Source organism: Leguminivora glycinivorella, chromosome 25 (genome assembly GCF_023078275.1).
Source record: "Leguminivora glycinivorella isolate SPB_JAAS2020 chromosome 25, LegGlyc_1.1, whole genome shotgun sequence".
NCBI lineage: Eukaryota > Metazoa > Arthropoda > Insecta > Lepidoptera > Tortricidae > Leguminivora > Leguminivora glycinivorella.
In genome coordinates, this window is record NC_062995.1 from 8,165,070 (window position 1) to 8,190,673 (window position 25,604).

A 25,604-nucleotide genomic window follows, 5' to 3' on the forward strand; every position below is an offset into this window, starting at 1 on the left:
AGTGGAAACCACATAAAAAAATCCAAATCAAAAAAAAAAGTGGGGTGGACAACTTTGAAAAAAATGTCCCAAATACCTTTTGCAACTAATATACAATAGATGATAAGAAAATATTGCATTTATATCGTTCGCTAAATTTTATTGTGGGGTGTTGCAACTGTGGATGGAACTGGCTCTTATTCTGTTACAAAAGTTTCAATTTTGATGGAAACTGTAGATGTAATAGGGTTTTGTGTTTTCCTGTTTTAAATAACTTTGTAATATAAAAAGTTTCTGCAGGAATATAATTATGCATAATATTTACCTTTTATATAAGAAGTCCTCAGTTAAGTTTTTCGCTTTATTATAAGGTACAGTGGGACAATTTCGACCGGAGGGGGGCAAATGCAACTGACCAATTTTTTCCATGTTATACAATGTTTGCAATATTAATTAGAGTGCTCACTGGTTATATATGGCACGCGTGTTCAGTGGATACATGTGAAACTCAAATTAATACTATAATAATGGAAAAATGGATCAGGTATAATTGCCCCTCGCGAGGTAACGATGGAGCCGACATCCTAGCGCGTAGAGGCTCCGAAATGAAGGTGGCAGGACCGGAGCCCATACTACCATTACCTTATGCTTGGCTTCGAAATATGCTGCGTTACAACACCAAGGTAAAACACCAACAATACTGGTCTAACCTAGGCACCTGCAGACAGGCAAAGGAAGCACTCCCGACAATCACCCCCGGATTGTCAAAAAAGGTGAGGCAACTAAAAAGGCCACAGCTCCGACTTTTAGTGGGGGCCACAACTGGCCATGCCCCTTTCAACAAACACTTATTCACCCTGGGTGTTACAGACAGCCCCCTCTGCAGAGCGTGCACGGAGGCAGAGGAAACAGCCGCTCACGTCATTCTCGAATGTCCAGGGGTGGCAGAATACCAGGCACAACACCTCGGGTCGCCGGGATGTCTCCCAGAAGTCGTCGGCAACATAAAGGGTCTGCTAGGCTTTCTGGTAGAGTTGGGTTGGCAGGAATAGTGCCGCAACCCATCACGCAAAATAGGCGCAAATTATGACGTCGAGTTGCGGAAACCGAGCCCGCGTATACCTATAACCTATAACCCTATAATTGCCCCCCAGTCGAGATTTTCCCCGCTGTACCTTAGTGATAATTTTGTAATCGTCTTAGTTTATTTTTTAATATGAGCCGAAAATAATTTACCGTTAAGTAAAAAAATTACTTATTCAAGTTGTGTAGGTTTTGTCACTTTTCAGTATGTATATAAATTTCATATACATTTTAAGTTATGAGTTTCGTTAACTAATTAATTAATTAAGATTATCATTTATTTCTTCCGTCTGACTGAGATAAACTTTTCTAGATTAAGTTGTTAATTTTCTTATTAAAATAGATTTCTTACATAAACATTGTCTTATTACATCCCTATTACCACTGTTACTATAATTTAACTACATCCATATCATAAAAAGTTCTCTGGTAAGAAATATGTATCTAATGCATCGTAATGTTTACTTTACGATATCGGCAACTGATAAACAAATGCGTTCGGGTATAATACACAGACTTTTAAGAAGCAAATGAAGCAGTGAATGGGTTACCATTATCAGTAATGGGTTACTAGTAACAGTAATGGGCTAATGGGTTACTAGTAAAAACCATAGTCCACAGGCCAACGTGTGTTCTAGTAAAAATCCGAAAACACTGCACAAATTTTATTATAAATTCGTTCAGGAATACAGAGACTTAAAAGTAAACGGAGAGGTTACCAGTAATGGGTTACAATTACCAGTAATAGTCAATGTCCCAACCATAGTTCATAGGCCACCAGTTAGTCGTAGTCTTAATAGTCCCCGGGTAAACCTTGTTCATAGTATCCATCTCCTTCTGCCGTATTCTCTTCTCCCGCATAACCTTCTTTCTTCTCTCTTTCACTCTCGCTTCCCTTATCGCATTCAACTGTTCAGTGTATTCGAAGCCAGATGTGTTGTAGTATGACGGCGTCTTTGATTGGAATACTACGTTCATGTAATCTAAGCTGATTTGACCTGTGAACGAAATTAAGTTAGCAAATATTTAAAACTAGATTTTGCCCGCAGCTTCGCTTAAATTCAAAAATTGCGAAATACCCCATACAACTAATAGTTCCATCCGGCTGCGGCGACGCGAAAGGTACCTACTGGTACCTTTCTGGTAAGTAATTTGACCTTGAATAAAGTCAAATTAACTGCTTTAAAATTGATAAGTAGGTGTATCTAGTGATTAAAATTATTTACCACCTGTGGAACTACTGGAAGCAGTGATAAACGCATTTTTGCGTTGTACCTCTAGTTCCCTCCCTAGTGAGGGGAAAAGTTTTGTGTTACACTCGGGTGCAAATGTATTTTACTTCTCGTGTGTTAAAAAACTCGCAAGTTCAGGATTCTATTCTCGAACCACTCGCTTCGCTCGTGGTTCAACTATAGAATCCTGTCACTTGCTCGTTTTTCAATTCCACACTCGGCGTTAAAATACAACTTTGCCCCTTGTATAACAAATAACTATTAACGCTGTGTGGAGATATGGTGGAGACCATTTCAGCTTCAAATTTTCTTTTCATCTTATTGTTTTGTATTCTTCTTCTATATTTTATAATTGTTTCTTTGCACTTTATTTGTTTTTGTAATGAAATGCTATGTGTTGCCTTAATAAATATTCTATTCTGTTTCAGCGGGCCGATTTGAGTCTCACGCGTTCGAATTCAGAAAATTGTCACTGAAAATAATAGGCAAGTCACCGTTTTCAAACTTTAGTGACAAAATCCCATTTGCGAGATTCAAAATCGCCCTCCTAGTACGGAACCCTAGAAAACACCGCCAGTACCTACCTCCATTTTCAGTGTTATATTTAGGGTCGATCTCATGCATCATATGCGTGAGATGGTATATCTTGAGGTATGCGTTCTGGACATAAGTCATGTAACGAATCCTCTCTGACTCCAGGTACCGGTTTGGAGTCATCTGCTTGTGTGCGAATACAACCGCTTTCCTGTAACTTTAAATATAAAAAAAAATACAGTACATTATTACATTACATATTTATATACATTTATGATTCAAAACATCATTTATACGTGAATTCCAACAAGTTAAAATTTGTATGAAATTAATTTAGACTCTTGTGGCTAAAATGAAATTTTGCTATCCGTTTTCGAATAGCAAAGAGAGCCTTTACGTGGTGAAAAATTATTGGCATATACAAATGGTGTTTTTTTACGCACTAGTTAATTATATGTCATGTAGTATATAATATAGTTCATTAATAATATGTCAGGTCAAAACTTCGGAGGGCCATCTGTACTTAATTTGATAATTGTACAAAAAACGTCGTGCGATACATGTGCGAAAATGAAATTTTAAAATTCTGAACTTCCTTTTTTCCGCACTTGTATCATAAGTACGCACATCACTGTGTGTGAAATTAAAGCCAATGTATTCCGTTACATAATGTCAGAAAGTTTACCCTTATTCACGTGGTTTTAAGTCACATACAAGAGATCACACCAGTGAAGAACCTTACACCTGCGATAAGTGTAGGAAAATATTTTCGACGATGTCTAACTCAAACCGCTCTCCCCATACGAGCTCTAGCGTGTAAATAACTAGAGATGCAACGGATATTCGGTCACAAATTACTATCCGGCCGGATACCGGATAGTGTTTTAGTGCCAAATTTAAGGCCTACCCCTCTGGGAAACAGGCGTGATTGTATGTATGTAAATTTAAGGCGAAAACGTGTCAACATAAATATCAGACCACAAAGTAATCAAGTTCTAAGGCAAATTTAATCTCAAAAATATTTTATAACTTCAATTTTTAATCTGTTTAAGTATCTTTTGCATGCCTATTGGTCGAATACACTGACACTTCCCTAGTTTTAAGACCTATTAACCTATTATGTTATGTATTTACGTGTAGGTATTCTTGCAAAACAAAAAGTTTGAACTTTGAAAAAATAATTAAAAACTGTAGAAAGTAGGTACAGAAATAGTATGAATTTAATTTATTACCAAAAATTGCCTATGACGTGCCTACAACTAGAAAGTGTAGAAACACGTTGCAACCTGCCCCTCTAGCACAACTTGCCTTGTCGCGCGCGAGTCCATACTTGAAGTCGCGCTTGATGTATGGACTCGCGCGCGACAAGGCAAGTTGTGCTAAAGGGTCTGCACCGCACATCACGCCACGCCATCGAGTATACTCCATTTAGTTAAAAACTCTAGACCGGATATTCTTCGGCCGGATAACGGATATCCGGCGGTCTCATCAGCCGAATTCCGGTATCCGGACAATCCGTTGCATTTCGGATAACGGATATCCGGCGGTCTGAGCATCGGCCGAAATTCCTTTTTTGTTAACGGTAGAAATCCAAAAAAGGAAGGCCAAATCTTGCTCCATCAATCCGTTGCATTTCTATAAATAACCGCTTACCAATGAACGATGTCCCCCATTATATAACCCTTCTCAAACGCTCTCGGCTGATGGCGGCTGGTTTCTAATAATCTTGTATGTATTGGTCTGAGTTCTTTCCACCTGCAAAAAGTGTTTTTTCTCAAACATGGTATGAAATATTGATGTTATGTGCCTTATAATTGGCAGCGAAGTATGTCGTCCGTCCGTCCGGACGCGATAGATAATAATTTCTCAAACCGTTAGGCAACTAGCAAAGCTGAAATTTCCAAACACAATAATGTATATCAACACGCCAACAATTTGCCAAAAAAAAAAATAAAACGGGCTTTATTAGGGACGTGCCGACTGCAACTGTAAAGTACGGGCCCTAACAACGTGTGATATCGTTGGATAGGTTTTATAAAATGAATAAGGGTTTTCTTTTCGTTTTTTTTTATTAATATTTTAGGCGTATAATCGCATTAAAGGAAAAAAATTCCCCCCCCCGATCTAATTTTTGAACCATACCGTTTAAAAATATACAAAAATCACAAATGTAGAACTTTATAAAGACCTCGGCGGGAAATGGGGTTGCCTTTCTAGGAAAATTATTTTGAACTTGATAGGTTCAGTAGTTTTTGAGAAAAATACGGAAAACTACGGAACCCTACACTGAGCGTGGCCCGACACGCTCTTGGCCTTTTTTTTATATAGTCGTATGGCATCAATTGTAATCTTTTGTCGCTTTACAAGTTAATATCTAAGTTCTTCACCCTGCGTGTCAGCAGCGGCTGGTCCATACCATACAAGCCGATTCCCACTGGCTTTCCTAAAATTGACTACTAGTAAAGTCCCTAGGTAATGTTGAGGTAAAAAAAAATATTTTCCTCAGTGTTGCCTAGCAGAAATTTTCACCAGCCGCCTCTGGTATGTACTATAAGCATTCTGTACCGCCAATACCTACGTTATATCTACGCGTTCTAGGGTCAACCTCATCCAGCGATATAAATGCCATAATAGTTTGCTTATTTGTTTGCGGTCGTTCATGCTGTTCATGGGGTTTTCATAGAAGTTATTCCATGTATCAGTCGTCGTCTCTTCCGCCGAGGCAAGCTGCCCCAGGAATAGAACTGAAATCATTAGACTTAGTTTTTAAAATTAAATGGCCTCAGTCCATTGGTGGGACTATTTTGCCAGTGTCAAGGTAATATAAGCTAATTGTTATTTATTTTGGTACGGTAAGTACGACAGTGTACGGTAAGTTGGCACTTGTAAATTGATAGCTAAATTTTACAAGAGCACGTGGACTACCGGCCGTTGACGACAAAAAAGTGGCTAAACGCGTTTCGAGATTATTTCTTCGTCAGCTTCTGACTATAACTTAGTTTACTGCATAATAAGCTATCAATATTACACTTTAAACAACATTAATGCCGATCACAATCAATGACAACTGTCAACGAGCGTTTAACGCGAGTGTGTTTGCATTACGTTGCGGGCCGAATTAAATTGAATGGATAAAAAAAATTAAGGAAAGTTATCTTTTTTATGTCCTATACTCACCACCGTTAAGAGGTTCGCCCGTATTAGGTTTACACCCTGTGGAATTTTCTTGTCATCTTTTATGTATCATGGTTTTAAAGATCTATGCACGACACTTTAAATGAATAAAAAAAAACTTACGTACCTACCTAATGTGACGACCAGCAAACTGCAAAGATGAATTTTCATATTGAAGTTTTTGTATTTATTTAGAATTATCTATGCAAGTCTATGCAAGTCTATATAATTAAGACTACACTTTATAGGTATACATCGTGAGCCTGAATAACCCGAAAGATTTTGACCACTCATTTTTGATGTAAAACTTTTTTCAAATAGGAGATTTTTTTTGTATTTTTGGATTTATTTTCACATAAGAAGTAAATTTTATTCATAAAATTGGCACTTAAAAGTACTTACTATTAACGTTTTTTTAAAAAATAAACTCATTTCTGAAAGTTGACATCTATCAATGAGGATAGTGAGACTAATTATTCTACATAATACTATCAACGTCGTTAAAAAGGCCTTTTGTACTGAGTAACAATATTTTTTTCAATTGGTAATAACTCTGAAACTAGGCGATATCCAGAAATGTTTATATGTCATTATAGTAAGTCTCTAAATGTGGTCAGAAATATGTACATAAAATATGTGCTAAAATATTTCGGGTTATTCAGGCCCACGGTGTATAATTGGATAATACCTAATTATGCTTTTTTAGTATAAATATATACAAAGTACCTATATTGAAGATACGTATTTTATATAGGTACTATACTGGCATTTAAATTGCACATAAAAATTGCTTTGAAATTAAAGGTACTAAAATATTTCCATTAATTGTACTTAATTCAAGTTTTTACTGTTTTTATCAGGCCCATTAAATTAACAACTAGTAAAAAATTACGAAACACGTAGAATGGCTGTGGAACGAGTACATGAGTACAATCCAGGTCTCTTTAAAGCAAGAGTAAATAGGTATCTCATAGGTAAGCGTGCTCCACCGTAGACCGCATCATCACTTACCATCAGGCCCCGTAGCCGAATGGCATTTCTCCGACGCCAAACGAAAGCGATACGCCGCTGGCTCTGTCGCGCCAATACGCAAGCGCGATAGAGATAGATATCTACTAGCGCTTCGTTTCGTGAGCGATTGTGCCATTCGGCTAGCCACCCAGGTGTGATCGTGGTCAAACGTCTACCTATTTATACAAAAAAAAAAAATGAGCGAGGTATTCCCTATGAACTAATTACAGTATGTGGTCCTTCAAAAAAAGGAGTGTACAAGTTTCTAATGGATCAGCAACGCGCATATTACATCCCTTGAGTTGCGAGCGTCTATATAGGTTACGGTGACCAGGCGGACCGTATGCTTGTTTGTCACCGACGTGGCATTAAATTTTAAAAAATATATTAAGAATCCCGTACAAACTTTTTTTCCTTGATAGTAATGGGATCGATTGGCGTCAAAAAAAATTACCGTTTTCTCGCACCCTGTATGTTTTTTTCCAAAACCTGTAAAAAAACAATCTTCATCAACGTAGGAAACAAATCAAATTATTTTTGTGTTTTTAGTAGTAACACTACTAAGTATATTATATAATTTTAAACTGAAATAGATACCTACCATACACTAAAAAAAAGCGATCATGCCCACTGGTGGCGAAGCCGGGAATCGAACCCGGGTCTCCAGCTATCGCGGCTGACGTGATAAACCACTACACCACCCCGATCGCCAATCTTCATCAATTTTAAATAGATTGGCAGGTCTCCTATGACCGTTTTCGCGTTAGAGGGCGATTGTTGAATCTCGCATACGGGATTTTGTCACTAAAATACCGGTTGAAAACGGTGAATCGCTTATTATTTTCAGTGTCAATTTTCTGAATTCGAACGCGTGAGACTCAAAAATCGGCCCGCTGGTAGCTGCCCTCACTGACCCGCTATCAAAATACGCGGACGCCCTGTATGTAGTACCTTGTTGAAAGCAGGTAGGTATGAATAACACACTTTTCGTGAAATTCACACTGTTTCCTGTATTTTGACGCAAAGGTTTGCACTGTCAGCTCAGCTTTTGGGCAGCTGAGCTGACAGTGCAAACCTGAGCCTTCCCGCGCACGCGCGCAGCATCGTTATAACAATGCGTTGCCATGGTAATAGAGCCAAACAATGCGTTTTCAGACCCTGTAAATGACGAATAACAGTTCGGGAGTAGAAAAAAAAAATTAAATGGTTGAAGAAAACCTATATTATTCTTGATATTCATTTATTGTAATGTTTATGTTTTTTATAATACTCTTCACGCATTTTTGCCTTAAATGCTTCTTCTTCTTCTTGCTTTCTGTCTTCTTCGAAATCTTCTTTCCTTCCAGAATCTCCTGCGCCTTGTTTGCGGGCCGCTGTCGATTTTTACTCATATTAGTATCATGTAAGTACGTTTATTTCTTCCTTTATGCAATGGAAACCACCACATTGACAAATAAATCGGCTGAGAAACTGCGTGTTGCACAAAGAGCCATGGAGCGGTCAATGCTCGGAATCATGCTCATGCACCGAAAAAGGAACGAGTGGATCAGGCAGGTTACAAAACTTAAAGACGTGGTGGAGGAAATAGGCTAGTTTCCTACTAGTCAAATCAGCTTCTTTTTAAGAACTGTCAAAACGATTTGCTAAAATGGAATTACTATGAAATACTGAGGAATGACGTCACGGTCAATTCATTTACTTTATATCTTTCTCTTTGACTTATTAAATAGAAATTATGTTTAAACATAATTAATTACTGTCCATATATTTCGTCTAATTATGTGGTGCTTTATTTCGTGTACTGCATAAAATATTTTATTTTAAGTATAGGAAACTAGCCTATTGGACACAGAAAGTGGAGATGGGCTGGCCACATTGCCAGGATGGACCATAGTCGCTGGGCGAGACGAGCTATGGTGTGGAAGCCCGCTAACACCCGCGGTCACGGCAAGCCCCTTAGATGGAGAGATTACATCTACCAACTAGCTGGCGATAACTGGATGGCAATGGACCGACAAGCGTGGAGGAATGGAGAGGAGGCCTATGGCCGAAAACGGGCGCTTTAGAGGCTGCTATAGATAGATAGAAGTACGTTTATAGGTATTATTGGTATTATAAACGATGGCCATGAGCTTTATGAGATATTTTAACCACGCATTTCTGAGGCGAACAAGTAAAAAAAAAGTTCAGATGAGGAAAGTTTTTTTTGCGATTCCAACATTGGTCCCATAATAAAAGTTGTTAATTATGACCTCAAAAATCACTATGCAAAGTTTGAACGGCCCTTTTTATACTTATAGTTTTCTTTGTTCTTATTTACTGACAGACTTGGTTGACAGAGTATAAGTACTTTGCCCCCTTGTAAAACAAATAACTATTGTCATACATATATATGGATGTTTAAAGATGGAATAAAATGATACAGACCGTATCCGGGCTTAGGAACTCTGGTGGAGTACGATTGAAATACTTTTAACATATCCTGTTGACCCGGCAGTAATTGTGGCGGGAAACGGCCGACCTCTTCCTCTCCCGTGTACAATGTAAGCAACTGAAAGAGAAGGCGATAGTGAAATCCACAGGTGTAACGACAGAAATATATGACCATAGCTGGGCACCGTTAATCAAATAGTTAACTTCGTTAATCGTTAATCCGTTACTACAAAAGTTAACTTCGTTAATCGTTAAAGCGATACATTTCGACAAATTTAACGTAAGTTAAAGTTAATCGTTAATCCGTTAACACGTGAAAAAAAATGAACTTTACTGAAAATATTTAGTTGTGTCAGTATCCACTATACCTAACGTATTATATTTCTGTAAAAGGCCGAAGTACAGCTAGCCTATTGAACTCTAGGTTGCGCGTGGAAGGCAGTGATCGCCTGAGCTACTGCCAAGAGCTGTGTCAGGAGAGATGCTGGCGGTGCCGGGGCTGTTGTGGCACTTTGGGCGGTAGAGGCTAGGGAAGCGATTGTGGTCGTAAATAGGGCTCGAATTTGCTGCTCTATCACTACAACAGTCGCCATGGTAAAGCTTAGTATTCACCGAATCAACGTTAGTACTTATATACTTTTTTAGGTAATATTTCGGGCTTTTAGAGATCGACATCGGTAAAACCTAGATTTACCGGCAAATCATAGGATTTGCCGTACTTCGGGCTTTTATAGTAGCGTTCAGAACATGTCTTTCGCAGCGCAGATGGCGCCTGTGCCCTACTAGATTAACGATTAACGGACTCGGAGAAATTTAACGGAAGTTAACGAGTCCGTTAACATTTTTTCAAGTTAACTTAAAAGTTAATCCGTTAATCGAAATGTTAACTTCGTTAATTAACGATTAACGGATTAACGAGTTAATGCCCAGCTATGTATATGACTACGCACAATGTTGCGGAACACTAGCACTATTTTCTTCATATTAAATGTACTTAATCCCATACATCAGAACAACAGCGCCCTCATGACAACAGTTAAATAACTATTTCTGGTGAAGCGTATTCTTGATCACATTTTAAGACAAAAATGTCATATTACAAACTTTTCTGGATTTCGCCTCCAGATCCAGAAAAATTTGCCAGTTATCGCAAATGAGTATAGAACTTGTATGAATTCTATTTTTGATTTTTTTTTCAGTTTTTAAGTACTTAATGAAATATTATAGTTGACTAAGTGTCAAAGACTGTCCAACACTGAAAAGTCAGCACTTATAGTTTAGTCTGTGGTGCCCTAAATTGACAGTTATCTGTCATCAGTCAACGAGTAAAAAAAAAAACAATCTTTAATCTAGATGGTTAAGAACACTCCCGAGTCTCCCGACTATGGCCGTTTTCACATTATCCGATCCGATATCCGATGTCGGTAGGATAATAATAGAAAAAATCCAAGATGGCGCCTGTACGGCCTTTAATGTATGGGATATTGGTCCGACATCCGATATCGGATCAGATAATGTGAAAACTCAGCTTTCAAACAAAAAATCTACTTAAATCTAAATCGGTTCAGCAGTTCGGGAGCTACGATGCCACAGACACCGACAGACAGACACGTCAAACTTTAAGGCACTGGTCCCACCACTAGCTAGTAAAGCGATGAGCTATCGGCTATTTATGCGACAAAGGATAGTCGTTGCCGTGTAAACAAAAGAAAGAGATGTATTATAGCTGAGCGATGAACTATAAAATAGTCAATAGCTCAGCTATAATACATCTGTCACTTTTATTTACACGGGAGCGACTATTTTTTGTCGCACAAAGACGTAAGTCACTAAGAATGTCGCAAATCCGTCCGATCTCTGCTTATAAACCCCGTCGTTTTTGCGTCAGGGGTTATAAAAACACGAAGGCAAACCTTTTCGCACTACATCTTTTTTAGGGTTCCGTAGTCAACTAGGAACCCTTATAGTTTCGCCATGTCTGTCTGTCCGTCCGTCCGTCCGTCCGTCCGTCCGCGGATAATCTCAGTAACCGTTAGCACTAGAAAGCTGAAATTTGGTACCAATATGTATATCAATCACGCCAACAAAGTGCAAAAATAAAAAATGGAAAAAAATGTTTTATTAGGGTACCCCCCCTACATGTACAGTGGGGGCTGATATTTTTTTTTTTCATTCCATTCCAACCCCAACGTGTGATATATTGTTGGATAGGTATTTAAAAATGAATAAGGGTTTACTAAGATTGTTTTTTGATAATATTAATATTTTCGGAAATAATCGCTCCTAAAGGAAAAGAATGTGCGCCCCCCCCTCTAACTTTTGAACCATATGTGTAAAAAATATGAAAAAAATCACAAAAGTAGAACTGTATAAAGACTTTCTAGAAAAATTGTTTTAAACTTGATAGGTTCAGTAGTTTTTGAGGAAAATACGGAAAACTACGGAACCCTACACTGAGCGTGGCCCGACACGCTCTTGACCGTTTTTTTTTTTTAATTATAAATGGGCTTACTCTCGGCCACAGACTAGCCAAAGGCAAAGACGTGGCCTACGATGGAGTGAGCTCGCCCAGAAGATGCCTGTTCACACCTGCATCTACCTTGACAAGATGTTCAATTTCGATCCCTCTCTTCGTGATATACTCCAAAGCCATGATGTAGACATGTGGTTTATAATCGAAGAACGTCTTTTTCCCTCCTTTAGCCCACTCTCGGCCGTACTCCAGGGGGTCGAAGGACCCGTTGCCCGGTTCCACCACCCCGTTCTGGCCGGATAGTTGGGGGTAGTAGCCGGATATCTCCGGCCGGAGCCAGGTGAACTTGTTTTCTACAACCCGCTTCATTCGGCGATACATGTCCATCTGCTGTCGATGCATTTCGAGCATGCGACCTGCAATAGAAAAAGTTTTATTCGTAAGCACACAGTTCAGGCTTTTGTAGTACAATAGTACAAATGACACGATTCCCTGCACTGTACTACTTAGACCGAACTACTCCCAAATGATTCTGCTCTCTAGTACATTTAGTACACTCACACACGCACAACAGAATGGGAGCGAAGAGCCGAGAAGTGACAATGACAGCAAAGCGATCCGTGTGATCCGACCGCAACCGAACTAGAACCGATTGACTCGGACCGAGAGCGCGCGAAAACGGCCGATCAGCTCTCATTCGGAGATCGTACTTGTTGGGATCTTTTTAATGAACGAGCAGGCCCAACTCTAGCACACAGACAATAATAGTTATTTTCCCCTCACTAGCTCGGAAACACGTGTTTTGTCCTTTAATATTATCCACTAGTGGGTAAAGTAATTTGACCTTGAATAAAGTCAAATTAACTGCTTTAAAATTGATAAAAGCAGGTGAATCTAGTAATAAAGATGATTTACCACCTGTGGAACTACTGGAAACAGTGATAAACGCATTTTTTGCGTTGTAGTTTCCTCGCTATAGTGAGGGGAAAAGTTTTGTGTTACACTCGGGTGCAAATGTATTTTACTTCTCGTGTGATAAAAAACTCGCAAGTTCAGGATTTTATTCTCGAACCACTTCGCTCGTGGTTCAACTTCGCTCGTGGTTCAACTATAGAATCCTTTCACTATTTGCTCAAATAACTATTTTTCAGGAGGCGCGTTTTTCCACACTCGGCGTTAAAATACAACATAATATTTGCCTCTGTTCTGTTTGTACACTATAACAAATAACTATTGTTATAGGTGAAAAAACCTTCGGTGGGGGCAAAGTATAACAAATAACTATTGTTATTCACGTATAAGGTATTAGTTAGCCCAGGGCCGGATTAAGGGTAGAGCGAGTGGAGCGGCCGCTCTAGGCGCCACATGGTAAGGGGGCGCCAAAATCGAGAATGTGGATAAATCCATACAAAAAAATTATACGTTGCGTGGGCGCGCACATATCACAAAATGGCGAGAGGAGTCGGGAATGGATCCACAATTGAAAATCTAGATTTGTAATTCAGATTAAGTGGAAAGTTGCACCACATTTTCAACATAAGGGCGTTTATAAGGGCGCTGTTTCTAGGGCGCCATAACAGGAGGATTCTAGCCCTTGACGAACCACATTGTTGTGCGGCGAACGACAAAGTTACGTCGCTATCCAAATGCAAAAATAGGAGTCTACCCGATAGTCCAAAGCGGAGTTCCTCATAAAGCCAAAGGCGCAAAACGTTTCAGAGAGGCGCAATTTTGTGAGTGGTGGTGACACAGATGGTGAGCGAACTTCAAAGCACTAAGATCACTTAGTGGCAAAATAACGAAATGGGCATCTTGACGGTGACGATCGAGTCCGCAGTTAATCTCTTATTATTTATATTAACTCTCAACTCAAATTCCCATATTAAATAACTCTTAGTATTATAAAAATAATAGTGATGGCGAAATATAAGGCCTAAAAGTCGGGAACATAGGCGCCCTGTGAAGTCAAAATACCCCAAAATATGTCAAAGACCGCAGCTCTGCAGAACATAAAAGCTTGAAAGTTCGCGGATTCCCCGCTGGCGGGTTGAGTCTTAAGAAATCGAGTAAAAAAAATCGCGCTCGCTTCGTTCGCGCCTACTATTTATATGTTCTCTTTTAGTTACTTACTTAGGAAAAAATCCGAATCTACTTTCCTGACTTAGCCACTATAGTACTCTATTTTGTTTGTTATTTTATGTATTTACATATGACATCCACGTTCAGCCACTGCACGTAACTATACTAGGGTGCGACTACGTACTTTCGTACTCTGTGTCTGTATGATGAAATCCATAAATTCTGTATTGCGGTAATCTTAAAATTACGGCATTACTATGAAAAAAATTTCGCGCTCGCTACGCTCGCGATTTGTTTTCCTACGTGTAGTGAAACCTTACCAAGGGGCGCCGAAACTCAAACTCGCTCTACCCTGATCGAGTGCACGGGCCGGCGCTGAGTTAGCCTATCATATTTTCTACATAAAAATAATATGTTAGCTAAACTCATCGAGTAAAGACACATTTACGATGTGTCCCGGGCTAGTGACTGATTTCGGTGTAATTTTTTAAACATGACGGTACTCTTACAAATTAATAGATCAGGGAGGCAGTGGCACAATTATAGGGGATATTATTAAGCGCACAGCAAAAAAATAATCGCCTATCAATTTATCGTCATCAATAATATACTTCTGTACATCAAATTAATTACTTCACTGCAAATAAACTAAATGATTAACAAAACTAGTAATGCAGATTATTCCAAAATACACATCAGCACGACATTACTTTTTTCCTCTTATGCAAGACAATTAAATTCCTTTAGGAACAAAAATACAACAATCTTATCAAAAATACTAATTGCGCAGCAATTTACCCGTCTTCATAGCAAATTATTCAATTCGAAGAGCATAATCCTTTTTTCTTATTTTTTAAGTATTCACGTTCAGCTAATTTAACAATTATTATAGCTACAATATCTTAATTTATTGCATTATTTCTAAGGAACAGAACTGTCACCGTCACGAAAACAAACTTTTGCTAGAAAATTGGGTTAGGTTAGGTTAGAACTGCGACCCTCACGGAAACAAACTTTTGTGAGAAAAGTGGGTTAGGTTAGGTTAGAACTGTACCCCCCCCCCCCCCCCCCCCCCTCCCGAGGGTGCCCACCTTACCGTGGTGGGGGGGCTTAGTAACCGTGGACTGGTCACCCACGGCGAAGCTAAGAGGTACCCAGGGCCGGCTTGTTGCTGGGCGAGCTGGCCCGAGGAGGATGCTCCAAATGGGCTTGTAAAGCCCACTTGAGACGCATTTGGGAGGACTGCCGTGGGAGGGAAGATCCGGCAGTATGGGATACCGCTCTGTGCCCTCCCACGGTAGCCGAGGTGGGATCGCAGGAGGAGAGGCGTGATGGTATAGCGGTGCGCCACTCTCCCTACCCCTTGCGACCTTGGCGGGGCCGCTCCGCTGTAGCGGCATTGGTGGGGCCGCAAGGGAAGAGGAGTGCCGGTATTACGGTGCGCCGTTCTCTCTATCCTTTGCGGCCGACTAGGTTAGCGGTGGAACCAAAGACCATGTCCACCGCCGGGCGCCGGAACTCTTCTGGCGCCCATGGAACCTGCGGGTAATGGATCGGGAGTCCCATCACCCACCTAAACGAGGTTCCGAGCTGGAAGGCCCTCCCGTGTTCCGAGGGCCTTCAGCGGAGTAAGCTGCCTAAGCAGTCTTCGAGAAGGGCCCGCAAGGGCAACGCTGACAGGGTATCGGAGGCCTGCAACCGAGTGCCCGAAACCCCGTCCAAAGAGCGAGCGGCGGAACGCCCCAGGGGGTTTAGTACGTGCGAGTCGGACATACCCACTGGCTTCTCCCGGGCCAGTGGGATCCATAACGGATTCCCCTGGGTCAAAAAAAAAATAATTAAATTACATGTCCGTCTTTGGGCCACAGGTTTACATATGTGTGCCAAATTTCAAGTAAATCGGTCCAGTACTTTCGGAGAAATCGGCTGTGACAGAGGGACAGACAGACACGCGAGTGATCCTATAAGGGTTCCGTTTTTCCTCTTTGAGGTACGGAACCCTAAAAAGGTTAGAACTGTGCCCAAGGAGGCGGCCATCGTTGAGTCTTGGGGGCAAAGTAATGGTTCAGTGGACGTTAGGGTTGAGCATGAGGTGGAACAACTCGGAGCTGCGCTGATTCGCATCTGCGACGCAGAGATGCCTAGAGCAAAACTTCTTTCGACGAAACGACGGGTGTACTGGTGGATACCAGAACTCATTGCTAGAATTCACTACCAGAATCAATTGCGAAACGCTTACATGGCTGCGCGCCGTCAATACACAAGAAGTAGAAGAAGGCGCATCCGAGTTCAAGAAGAGGAAGATGCTTTTTACGAATTGTACAGGGCCACTCGTAAAACGCTGCATAATGCTATCGCGCAGGCCAAAGAGGCCAGGGAAGCGCTCAACAGGATCCATGGGGCAGATCGTATCGGAGCGTAAGGCAAAAGCTCCGGCCCTGCCCCCCCCCCCCACTGACCAGCAGTCTCGAGCCAGATCTTTTGGAACGAGTTGTCAGTGCTCGCCCTAGAAAGGGGCGGCTTTGTGCCACCAGCTATGGCATCTGGTTGTGCCATACCACCAGACGTGGTTAGAGAGGTACCGCCAGTCACGGAGGTCGAACCGAGTGTTGCTGTCTTGAAACTCCGCTCCAAAAGACAGCATCCGAGCCAGACGGCATACCTGGGCGAGCCCTGGTAGTCGCGCTCAGCGAGATGGAGGAAAGAGTCAGAAACCTTTTCACTGCGTGCCTAACCCAGGGGGGTTTTCCCGATAGGTGGAAAACAGGCAAGTTGGTGCTCCTTCGGAAGAACGGGCGCCCACCTGATCAGCCGTCAGCATATCGCCCCATAGTGCTGCTTGACGAGACGAGCAAGGTCTTCGAAAGTATAGTCGCCGCCCGTCTCGTTAAGAGCATGCAGCCGGGTCTGAGCGATTGCCAATATGGCTTCCGTCCGCAGCGTTCGACACTAGACGCAATTGCCCACGTAAGGGACTTCGCAGAAGAGGAGATCTCCCAGGGTGGGACTGTGATGCCTGTGTCACTAGACATTTCGAATGCATTCAATACCTTACCCTGGGAGACAATAAAGGCGGCACTCAAATATCACAATGTGCCCAATCATCTACAAAACACAGTGGCGGAATACTTTGCCGGGCGCGTTGTGGTATTCCCAACTAAAGATGGCTGGGGAAGACGGAAAATGGCGTGCGGTGTTCCACAGGGCTCGGTGTTGGGGCCGCTCCTGTGGAACATTGGATACGATTGGGTCTTACGCGGGGCCACTCTGCGGGGGGTCAGCATCTCCTGCTATGCTGATGACACTCTCGTGTCGGCCCGTGGCAGAACCTACAGGGAGGCCGCCTATGTAGCCACAGCTGGGGTAGCACACGTAGTGCATAGGATTCGGGCGCTAGGTCTGGAAGTCGCACTGCACAAATCCGAGGTTCCGGTCTTCCACGGGCCTCGAAATAAACCTCCGGAGGGAGCCCAAATTACAGTGGGGGGAACTTCCATAGCCAACGGGTCGACGATGAAGTACCTGGGACTCGTTCTCGACGGTAGGTTCAAGGAACACTTCAAGCGTCTGGCCCCAAAATTGCTGGCTGCTGCCGGCGCGCTTGGGCGTATTCTCCCAAATCTGGACGGGCCAGGAGGAGCATGTAGACGACTCTATATGAGCGTGGTACGTTCAATGGCCCTCTAAGGGGCGCCAATATGGGCGGACACCGTGAGATCTAAAAGTGAGGCCCTTCTGCGTCGTCCTCAACGAGCTATAGTTCTCAGGGTGGCTCGAGCGTACCGCGACAATTCGTACGCGGCAGCTAGCCTACTAGCCGGAAGCCCGCCGTGGGACCTTGAAGCCAAGGTTCAAACCGCGGTCTATTGGCGGGTGACGGCAGCAAGGAGGGAAGAGAACTGGCCTGCCCCTCAAGAAATCCAAAAGTGGAGAGAAGAAGCACGAGAAGTGCTCTTCGAGCGTTTGGAGATCCCGGGAGCTAGCCGGGAACCAGAAAGAAGCGGCCGCTGTTCGGCCCGTTCTAAAAGAATGGGTGGAACGTAAGTACGGCGCACCTTCTTTCCATCTCACACAGCTCCTGACGGGGCACGGCTGCTTCGGCTGGTACCTGTGTGAGAGGGTGGGAAGGAGCCTACTACAGCGTGTCACCATTGTGATCGAAGAGCAGTGGACACGGCCCAACACACGCGCGAAGAGTGCCCTGCTTGGGATGAGCCTCGCGCTGCCCTGTTCACGGTTATAGGGGGTGATCTTTCACTGCCGGCGCTAATACGCCATATGCTTAGCAGTGAAGAGGAGTGGGAGGCAGTGACCACCTTTAGCGTCGTTGTCATGACGCAAAAGGAGGCCGCCGAAAAAGTGCGCGAGCTCAGCGCCGCAGAAGGCCAGGCAGGCGGCGAAGAGTCTTCGCAGAGAGACTGATGCCGCCCTAACCGAAACTTGCGGGTGATGGACTGGGAGCTACATCACCCGCCTGAAGAGTTTCTGTGCTGGAAGGCCCTCAAGCGTTTTAAGGGTACCTTCAGCGGAGTAGGCTGCATGACCAGCCACAAGAGCCGGGCCCGCAAGGGCAACGGTGGTCTACAACCGTGTTCCCGAAACCCCGCCCAAGGCGAGCGTCGGAACACCCCAAGGGAGTCCATGGGAGTCGGACATACCCACTTGTCTTTCCCGGGCCAGTGGGATCCAGGTTAGAACTGCGACTCTCAGAGAAACAAACTTTTGTGAGATAAGTGGGTTAGATTAGGTTAGAACTTTGACCCTCACGGAAACAAACTTTTGTGAGAAAAGTGGGTTAGGTTAGGTTAGAAGTAGTCAATAAGTTTTAAGAGAAAAAACCGCCGCCTTTGGGGTTCTGGTGAAAGCTACTTGCGAATGTTGGATTATGTAGAAATGTGTAGGTATTTTTTTAAACTGCTTTTAATGCTTTAATTATTTGATGGCAACAAAAATCAATATACGTATACCGGGGTTTGAGGAGGTTCCTCAATTCCTCATGAATCCGATTATAAGAAATAGAAGCTTGACAAAATTTGACTTGAAAAGTCAATATGCAAAATAAATGTTACTGTTCTGAAATCCATGCTGTTTTTATAAAAATACCAAAGTCACTATAAGTGTGCCATTCAGATTTGAGGAGTTCGGTTCTGACCATCATCTGCAGTTCCACTGCACCAAATGTCACTTTTTTGGACGTAAGTGCATGCTGTTCTTATAAAAATACCAAAGTCACTATAAGCGTGGCGTTCAGATTTGAGGAGTTCCGTTCTGACCATCATCAGGAGTTCCACTGCACCAAATGTCACTGTTCTGGACGTAAGTGCATGCTGTTCTTATAAAAATACCAAAGTCACTATAAGCGTGCCGTTCAGATTTGAGGAGTTCCGTTCTGACCATCATCAGCAGTTCCACTGCACCAAATGTCACTGCTCCGTACGTAAATGCATGCTGTTCTTTTAAAAACACAAAAATCGCCATATGTATGCCTTGAAAGGCAGAAGAAGATCTGAAGATTTGAGTTCCCTCGATTTCTCCAGGATCCCATCATCAGAACTGGGTTCTGAGAAAAATGGGACCAATCTGTATGTATATACAACCAATCAAAAAAAAATTCAAAATCGGTCCAGTAACGACGGAGATATCGAGGAACAAACATTAAGAAAAAATACAAACTAATAGAGAACCACCTTCTTTTAAGATATTTTAGGCGGCGGTTAAAAAAGCCGTTTTTTTCTGAATGCGCTTTAAATTTTTTTTTTTTTTTTTTTTGCTGGTCACTTTATGTTGTAATTAATAAAAAAAATGATTGCAATTAGAATAAAATGCTGTGTCATTTAGATTAAACTGCTGTGTATTATGTAAAAATAGAAGCTACATTTAAAAAAAAAAAGCGTTGCTAGGTATACTGTGCGTTAGTAATTATTAGCGATGCAATCATGAAAAAGCTTTACTAAAAGTTAAAATAGATGCACGCCACGAATATATATTGAAGTGTATTTAGTAATATTTTGAGTTGCAAATTTTGCTGTTCAATTAGTATTTTTGATATGAATTTGGACTATATTTGCGTAAAAAAAGTAATTTTTTTGATTTTCGTTTAAATACCACCCCAATTATAGTATGTTTTAGCTGTGTTTTAACCATTCAGAGTAGAAGAGATGCGGTACCGGTTTATAAAGGGGACTTTTTAAAGGTTTCTCAGTCATTCGGTGGGTTTGGACTCATGTTTTTTAAGATTCGGTGGTTCAATTTACTCCCACAGTTTTAATGCATTTGTCGTTATGCAAGATACTTATGAATCCTTGAAAGGATGTTATTTCGTCATTATGACACCTCCTCTGTATCATGCATGCTATTGCAGTTATCTCCAAAAAGCGATAAAATTTGATATCAGTGGTGTTGATTTCCGTGGTTTCGGTGGATTTTTTGACCACCGATATCAAAAAAATTGGCCACCGACTTCGATTGCCACGTTGTAAACTGGTCTATTGAACATTATATTCTATAATTTCATACTTAAAGAGTAGGATATAAGGTATCTGTACACTATTCCGGGATAGTAAAATGTGGTACATTATTCCGGGATACTTTGGTTTTTGTCGCAAAATAAGGAAACTATCAGCAAAATCTTAAGTTAATGCAGTATTTAATTAACTATAGATCAAATAGAACCGAAAAAGTCGATTTTCGGACATTTATCTTATCTTTTGAAGCCATGAGGTACCTCCAAATGCGTCAGTCGCAACCACGCAGTGGTTTCTATGGGCGTGTTTGACGGTGAGCTTAACGCGGCAGCGGAACTTCGTAAGGGTTTGCTGTGATGATGGTAAGTTTATTGATATTAAATTTGTATCATAATTGTCTTATACTTATTAAAAGATATTTATATCATCTTTTCAAGTTAATTTAAAACATACTTTTATTAAAATGCCCACTCCCGGAATAATGTACACCATTTTGACGAGGTGTACATAATTGCGGGAGTATCACGGAATAACGGAAACACAGTCCGTAATGTTTTTGTGTCCTATTACTATTTACGGTTAAGTATATTTATATATTTGATGTAAATACATTAAGTAAAGATTACAGATTATAGTGACATAATTACGGTACATATATTTTTTAGATTTTAATCTCATACCTGAATACGAAATGTATACCTACTCATTAAGTAATACGTGCGAAATATTGGACTGTGGCATCAACATTAAATTTGTTTTATTTCATAAAATTAAAGCACAAAGTTTATTTATTTCAATGTTTTGAGTGTAATTGTTATATAATCTTCCAATATACTAAGAAAAAAAATCTTGTTCATGTTTTATCTAGCCTTTTTTTGACTGCCGTAATTAAGCACACGACTTTTTATGAGTGTAGGTATCTTATTCTGGTATACTTATATAAAGTATATTAAAATATATAAACTCATAAAATAAGGTACAGAGACCCGGATATTATGTTTTTAAACTTCCTTAGTTAGGTAAAAATCTTTATACCGCATATTGGTTTGTCCGTCAGTCAGTCTGTCCGTCTACGATTTAGCTCAATCATCATTAGTACTAGAAAGCTAAAATTTACATGAGGACAATACATAATAGGATAGACATATATAAATATAAAATAGTACCTATTTAAACCGATTTCATCAAACATGGCTAAGAAGAACACTCTCGATTAATTCAGCTCTTTCAAACGAAAAAAACTAATCAAAATCGGTTCATCCATTCGAAAGCGATGCCTTAGACAGACAGACAGTGAAACTTATAACACCCTGTCGTTATATCATATAATCGTTATAACGTAAAATATCATATTTCCCTTCCCATTCCAGCTCACCAAAATATTGCCAATTATAAAAAATACACTCTGTATAAGCATTTATCAAAACGATATGTGCATTATATATTTATGTAAACAATATTTTTAATTCGTTTCTTTACATTATTCTTCAACAAAGTGGACTTTAAAGATATCCCGTAATAATGTACAACGACTTCCGGAATTAAAGCCATACCAAAATTGTATCCCGGAATAATGGGCAAACTAAGGGTTTAGTAAAACAACGGTAATTTCTATAAATTAGAAGTTACCATGCAAAATAGTGTCTTAAATCAATCGTAGAAGACTTATCCTCAAAATAAAATAGTTAACACCACTAGAAACCTCGCATTTTTGTTTCAATCTTCACTTAAAGTAGGAAACGTCTTAAGTTCCCGTAATATGGTACAGTTACCTTACTTTATAAAAACATAAAACTATGTTTGTAAGCAAATATAGTCGTACTATGGGTACAAAATTCACTACTAGATAATGATCAGGATATTATCATGTTAAACTTAGTAAAATTGCGCTATTATTAACCTTTTTACATAAACTGTCATCGAATTAAAATGAAAATATCAATAAATTGAATAATAAGTTATAAATAAAGTTGAAATGTGGACTAATGTGTAAATAAATGAATTCGGTGGTGCAAATTGATTACAGTGCCCATACATAATTTCGGTGATTTAAAAATGTATGATTTCTCAAAAACTATAAGGTTCTAATGGAGGCCTCCACCACCAATATTTTTTATATTTAGGCTAGATTTTAGTAAATTGACTGGCATATCAAAAAAGTAGTAAATAAAAATCGGCACCGAAATCAGGCACCGAACGTCATCTCTGAGAATCGCCCTATTGTTATACAAGGGGGCAAAGTTGTATTTTAACGCCGAGTGTGGAATTGAAAAACGAGCTGAACGAAAGGATTCTATAGTTGAACCACGAGCGAAGCGAGTGGTTCGAAAATAGAATCCTGAACTTGCGAGTTTTTTAACACACGAGAAGTAAAATACATTTGCACCCGAGTGTAAACCAAAATTTTCCCCTCACTATAGCGAGGAAACTACAACGCAAAAAATGCGTTTATCACTGCTTCCAGTAGTTCCACTGCACAGGTTTTGTAAATCATCTTTATTACTAGATTCACTTACTTTTATCAATTTTAAAGCAGTTAATTTGACTTTATTCAAGTCAAATTACTTTACCCACTAGTGGATAAAATGCGTTTTTACCCGCTGGTATTAAAGGACAAAACACGTGTTTCCGAGCTAGTGAGGGGAAAAATACTTGACATGACCTTACCCATTGTGATACCATAAACATGTCGTGGATCATCCTGGGCATTCCAATTGATTTGGTCGAGCTGGTTCATCTATAACATAGAGGAATAAAGTAAGGGAGGAGTTGTAACTCCATATATCAGTAAATACGAGTTATTAAAGCTAGGAACATACTACGCGGACGTCCGTCGTCGCGCGATCGCGACCGCGACCGATCAGTGTGCACGGTCACCAAAACATCTAGCGAGCCAGATTTCGATCGGACGTCCATGCGCTCAAGGCCACGTCCACGTCCGTCGACCGATAGTTTGCACGGTTATGTGTATTTCCATTGTCCAGATTCCCGTCCGCGGTCGATTTACGACGGACGTCCGCGTAGTATGTTCCTAGCTTTATAGTGACATCTAACGTCAATCACGTCTCAATCACTATACTAGTGCGAAAAACCGGCCAAGAGCGTGTCGGGCCACGCTCAGTGTAGGGTTCCGTAGTTTTCCGTATTTTTCTCAAAAACTACTGAACCTATCAAGTTCAAAACAATTTTCCTAGAAAGTCTTTATAAAGTTCTACTTTTGTGATTTTTTTCATATTTTTTAAACATATGGTTCAAAAGTTAGAGGGGGGGGACGCACTTTTTTTTCCTTTAGGAGCGATTATTTCCGAAAATATAAATATTATCAAAAAACGATGTTAGCAAACCCTTATTCATTTTTAAATACCTATCCAACAATATATCACACGTTAGGGTTGGAATGAAAAAAAAATTCAGCCCCCACTTTACATGTAGGGGGAGTACCCTAATAAAACATTTTTTTCCATTTTTTATTTTTTCACTTTGTCGGCGTGACTCATATACATATTGGTGCCAAATTTCAGCTTTCTAGTGCTAACGGTTACTGAGATTATCCGCGGACGGACGGACGGACGGACGGACGGACGGACGGACGGACGGACGGACGGACGGACGGACGGACAGACAGACATGGCGAAACTATAAGGGTTCCTAGTTGACTACGGAACCCTAAAAAAGGAAGTCAGACACGAGTGGCGATAAATTAAAACACGACCGAAGGGAGTGTTTTTAATCGACACGAGTTACGAATTTACTTTTCGCGCGTGTATCGTACGACGTTTTTCAGTACAGATGGCCCTCCGAAGTTTCGTCCTGACATATAATGAACCACTTCTCGCACTAGTGCGTAAAATGAACACCATCTGGGTGCGTAGCCGAATGGCACAAACGCTTACGAAACGCTCACGAAACGAAACACTCGTAGATATCTATCTCTATCGTTCGTGCGTATTGGCGCGACAGAGCCGGACTAAATGGCGCGGCGTTTCGTTTTCGTTTGGCGTCGGAGAAGTGCCATTCGGCTACGCACGCTGTACTGAAAAAAAAATTTATAAAACGCAACCCACGGAATTTTTGATATCAAATATACAATCCTTGGCCCACAGAATGATTTCTTTCTTCCATTGAGCAGTGAATGCCATGTAGGTGTCGTCCCGCCCGTTCAGCTCAGGGTCCCAGCTTATATTCTCCATGTTGGCGCCGATTGCTTGCTCATAGTAGACGTGGGTGAACTTGTCGTGGGACCACGCTACGCGTATCACTAGAATTTAATAAATAATATTTTCCCCTCACTAGCTAGGAAACACGTGTTTTGTCCTTTAATACCAGCGGGTAAAAACGCATTTTATCCACTAGTGAGTAAAGTAATTTGACCTTCAATAAAGTCAAATTAACTGCTTTAAAATTGATAAAAGTATGTGAAACTAGTAATAAAGATGATTTACCACCTGTGGAACTACTGGAAGCAGTGATAAACGCATTTTATGCGTTGTAGTTTCCTCGCTATAGTGAGGGGAAAAGTTTTGTGTTACACTCGGGTGCAAATGTATTTTACTTCTGGTGTGTTAAAAAACTCGCAAGTTCAGGATTCTATTCTCGAACCACTCGCTTCGCTCGTGGTTCAACTATAGAATCCTTTCACTTGCTCGTTTTTCAATTCCACACTCGGCGTTACAATACAACTTTGCCCCCTTGTATAACAAATAACTATTATCGATATTGATGTTATGGAATCGTACGAGCGTAGCAAGGGATTCAAAAATAGAATCCTGAGCGTAGTTAAGATATAGGAATTCAAGTATTAACACCCAAGGTAGAAATAATTTTGCTACCGTGACGCATACTAGTTTTCAAATTACCTAAACATTTAAAAAAATGTGTACTTGAACAGAAAAGTATCGCTTTGCTCCCTCATAGCAGGGAGGGAAAGTGCTACTTTACCCCCTTTGACCCCTTTTCCGAAATAGTGATGTGAAAATAAACTTACTTGGTATTATAAAAATGAGTCTATTCATTTTGACTCTCTGGAAAAAGCTTCATAAGATTTCTTATAAGTATCTATGTGTTTTGTAATTATAATTTCTTAATCACTTGTTAATACACCTTAGCAAGAACAGTAAAAACTTGAATTACGAATTAATGGAA

General features: G+C 40.7%; 2 protein-coding genes and 1 non-coding gene across 6 annotated transcripts; all 3 read right to left on the minus strand.

Annotated features, from left to right (window-relative positions):
- Positions 1-1,730: 1,730 nt before the first annotated feature.
- Positions 1,731-6,217, minus strand: LOC125239553. Of its 3 annotated transcripts, none has more exons than XM_048147178.1 (5): positions 6,130-6,217; positions 5,407-5,572; positions 4,482-4,583; positions 2,879-3,045; positions 1,731-2,060 (listed from the first exon to the last, which is right to left on the minus strand). In XM_048147178.1, the coding sequence occupies exons 2-5, from the start codon at positions 5,496-5,498 to the stop codon at positions 1,798-1,800; spliced, it is 624 nt and encodes a 207-aa protein (XP_048003135.1). In that variant the 5' UTR covers positions 5,499-5,572; positions 6,130-6,217; the 3' UTR covers positions 1,731-1,797. The 3 variants fall into 3 exon arrangements, with proteins under 3 accessions (XP_048003135.1, XP_048003133.1, XP_048003134.1); XM_048147176.1 differs by having other exon boundaries at positions 6,134-6,212; XM_048147177.1 differs by lacking the exon at positions 4,482-4,583 and having other exon boundaries at positions 6,134-6,212.
- A 1,430-nt stretch (positions 6,218-7,647) lies between these two features.
- On the minus strand, positions 7,648-7,724 carry Trnas-cga. The gene has a single exon. It is a non-coding gene; the product is annotated as a tRNA-Ser (tRNA).
- Positions 7,725-8,217: 493 nt separating this feature from the next.
- LOC125239467 lies at positions 8,218-25,555 on the minus strand. Of its 2 annotated transcripts, XM_048147076.1 has the most exons (6): positions 25,447-25,555; positions 24,527-24,720; positions 23,130-23,199; positions 12,046-12,335; positions 9,441-9,564; positions 8,218-8,386 (listed from the first exon to the last, which is right to left on the minus strand). In XM_048147076.1, the coding sequence occupies exons 1-6, from the start codon at positions 25,472-25,474 to the stop codon at positions 8,250-8,252; spliced, it is 843 nt and encodes a 280-aa protein (XP_048003033.1). In that variant the 5' UTR covers positions 25,475-25,555; the 3' UTR covers positions 8,218-8,249. The 2 variants fall into 2 exon arrangements, with proteins under 2 accessions (XP_048003033.1, XP_048003034.1); XM_048147077.1 differs by lacking the exon at positions 9,441-9,564.
- Between the last annotated feature and the right edge of the window lie 49 nt (positions 25,556-25,604).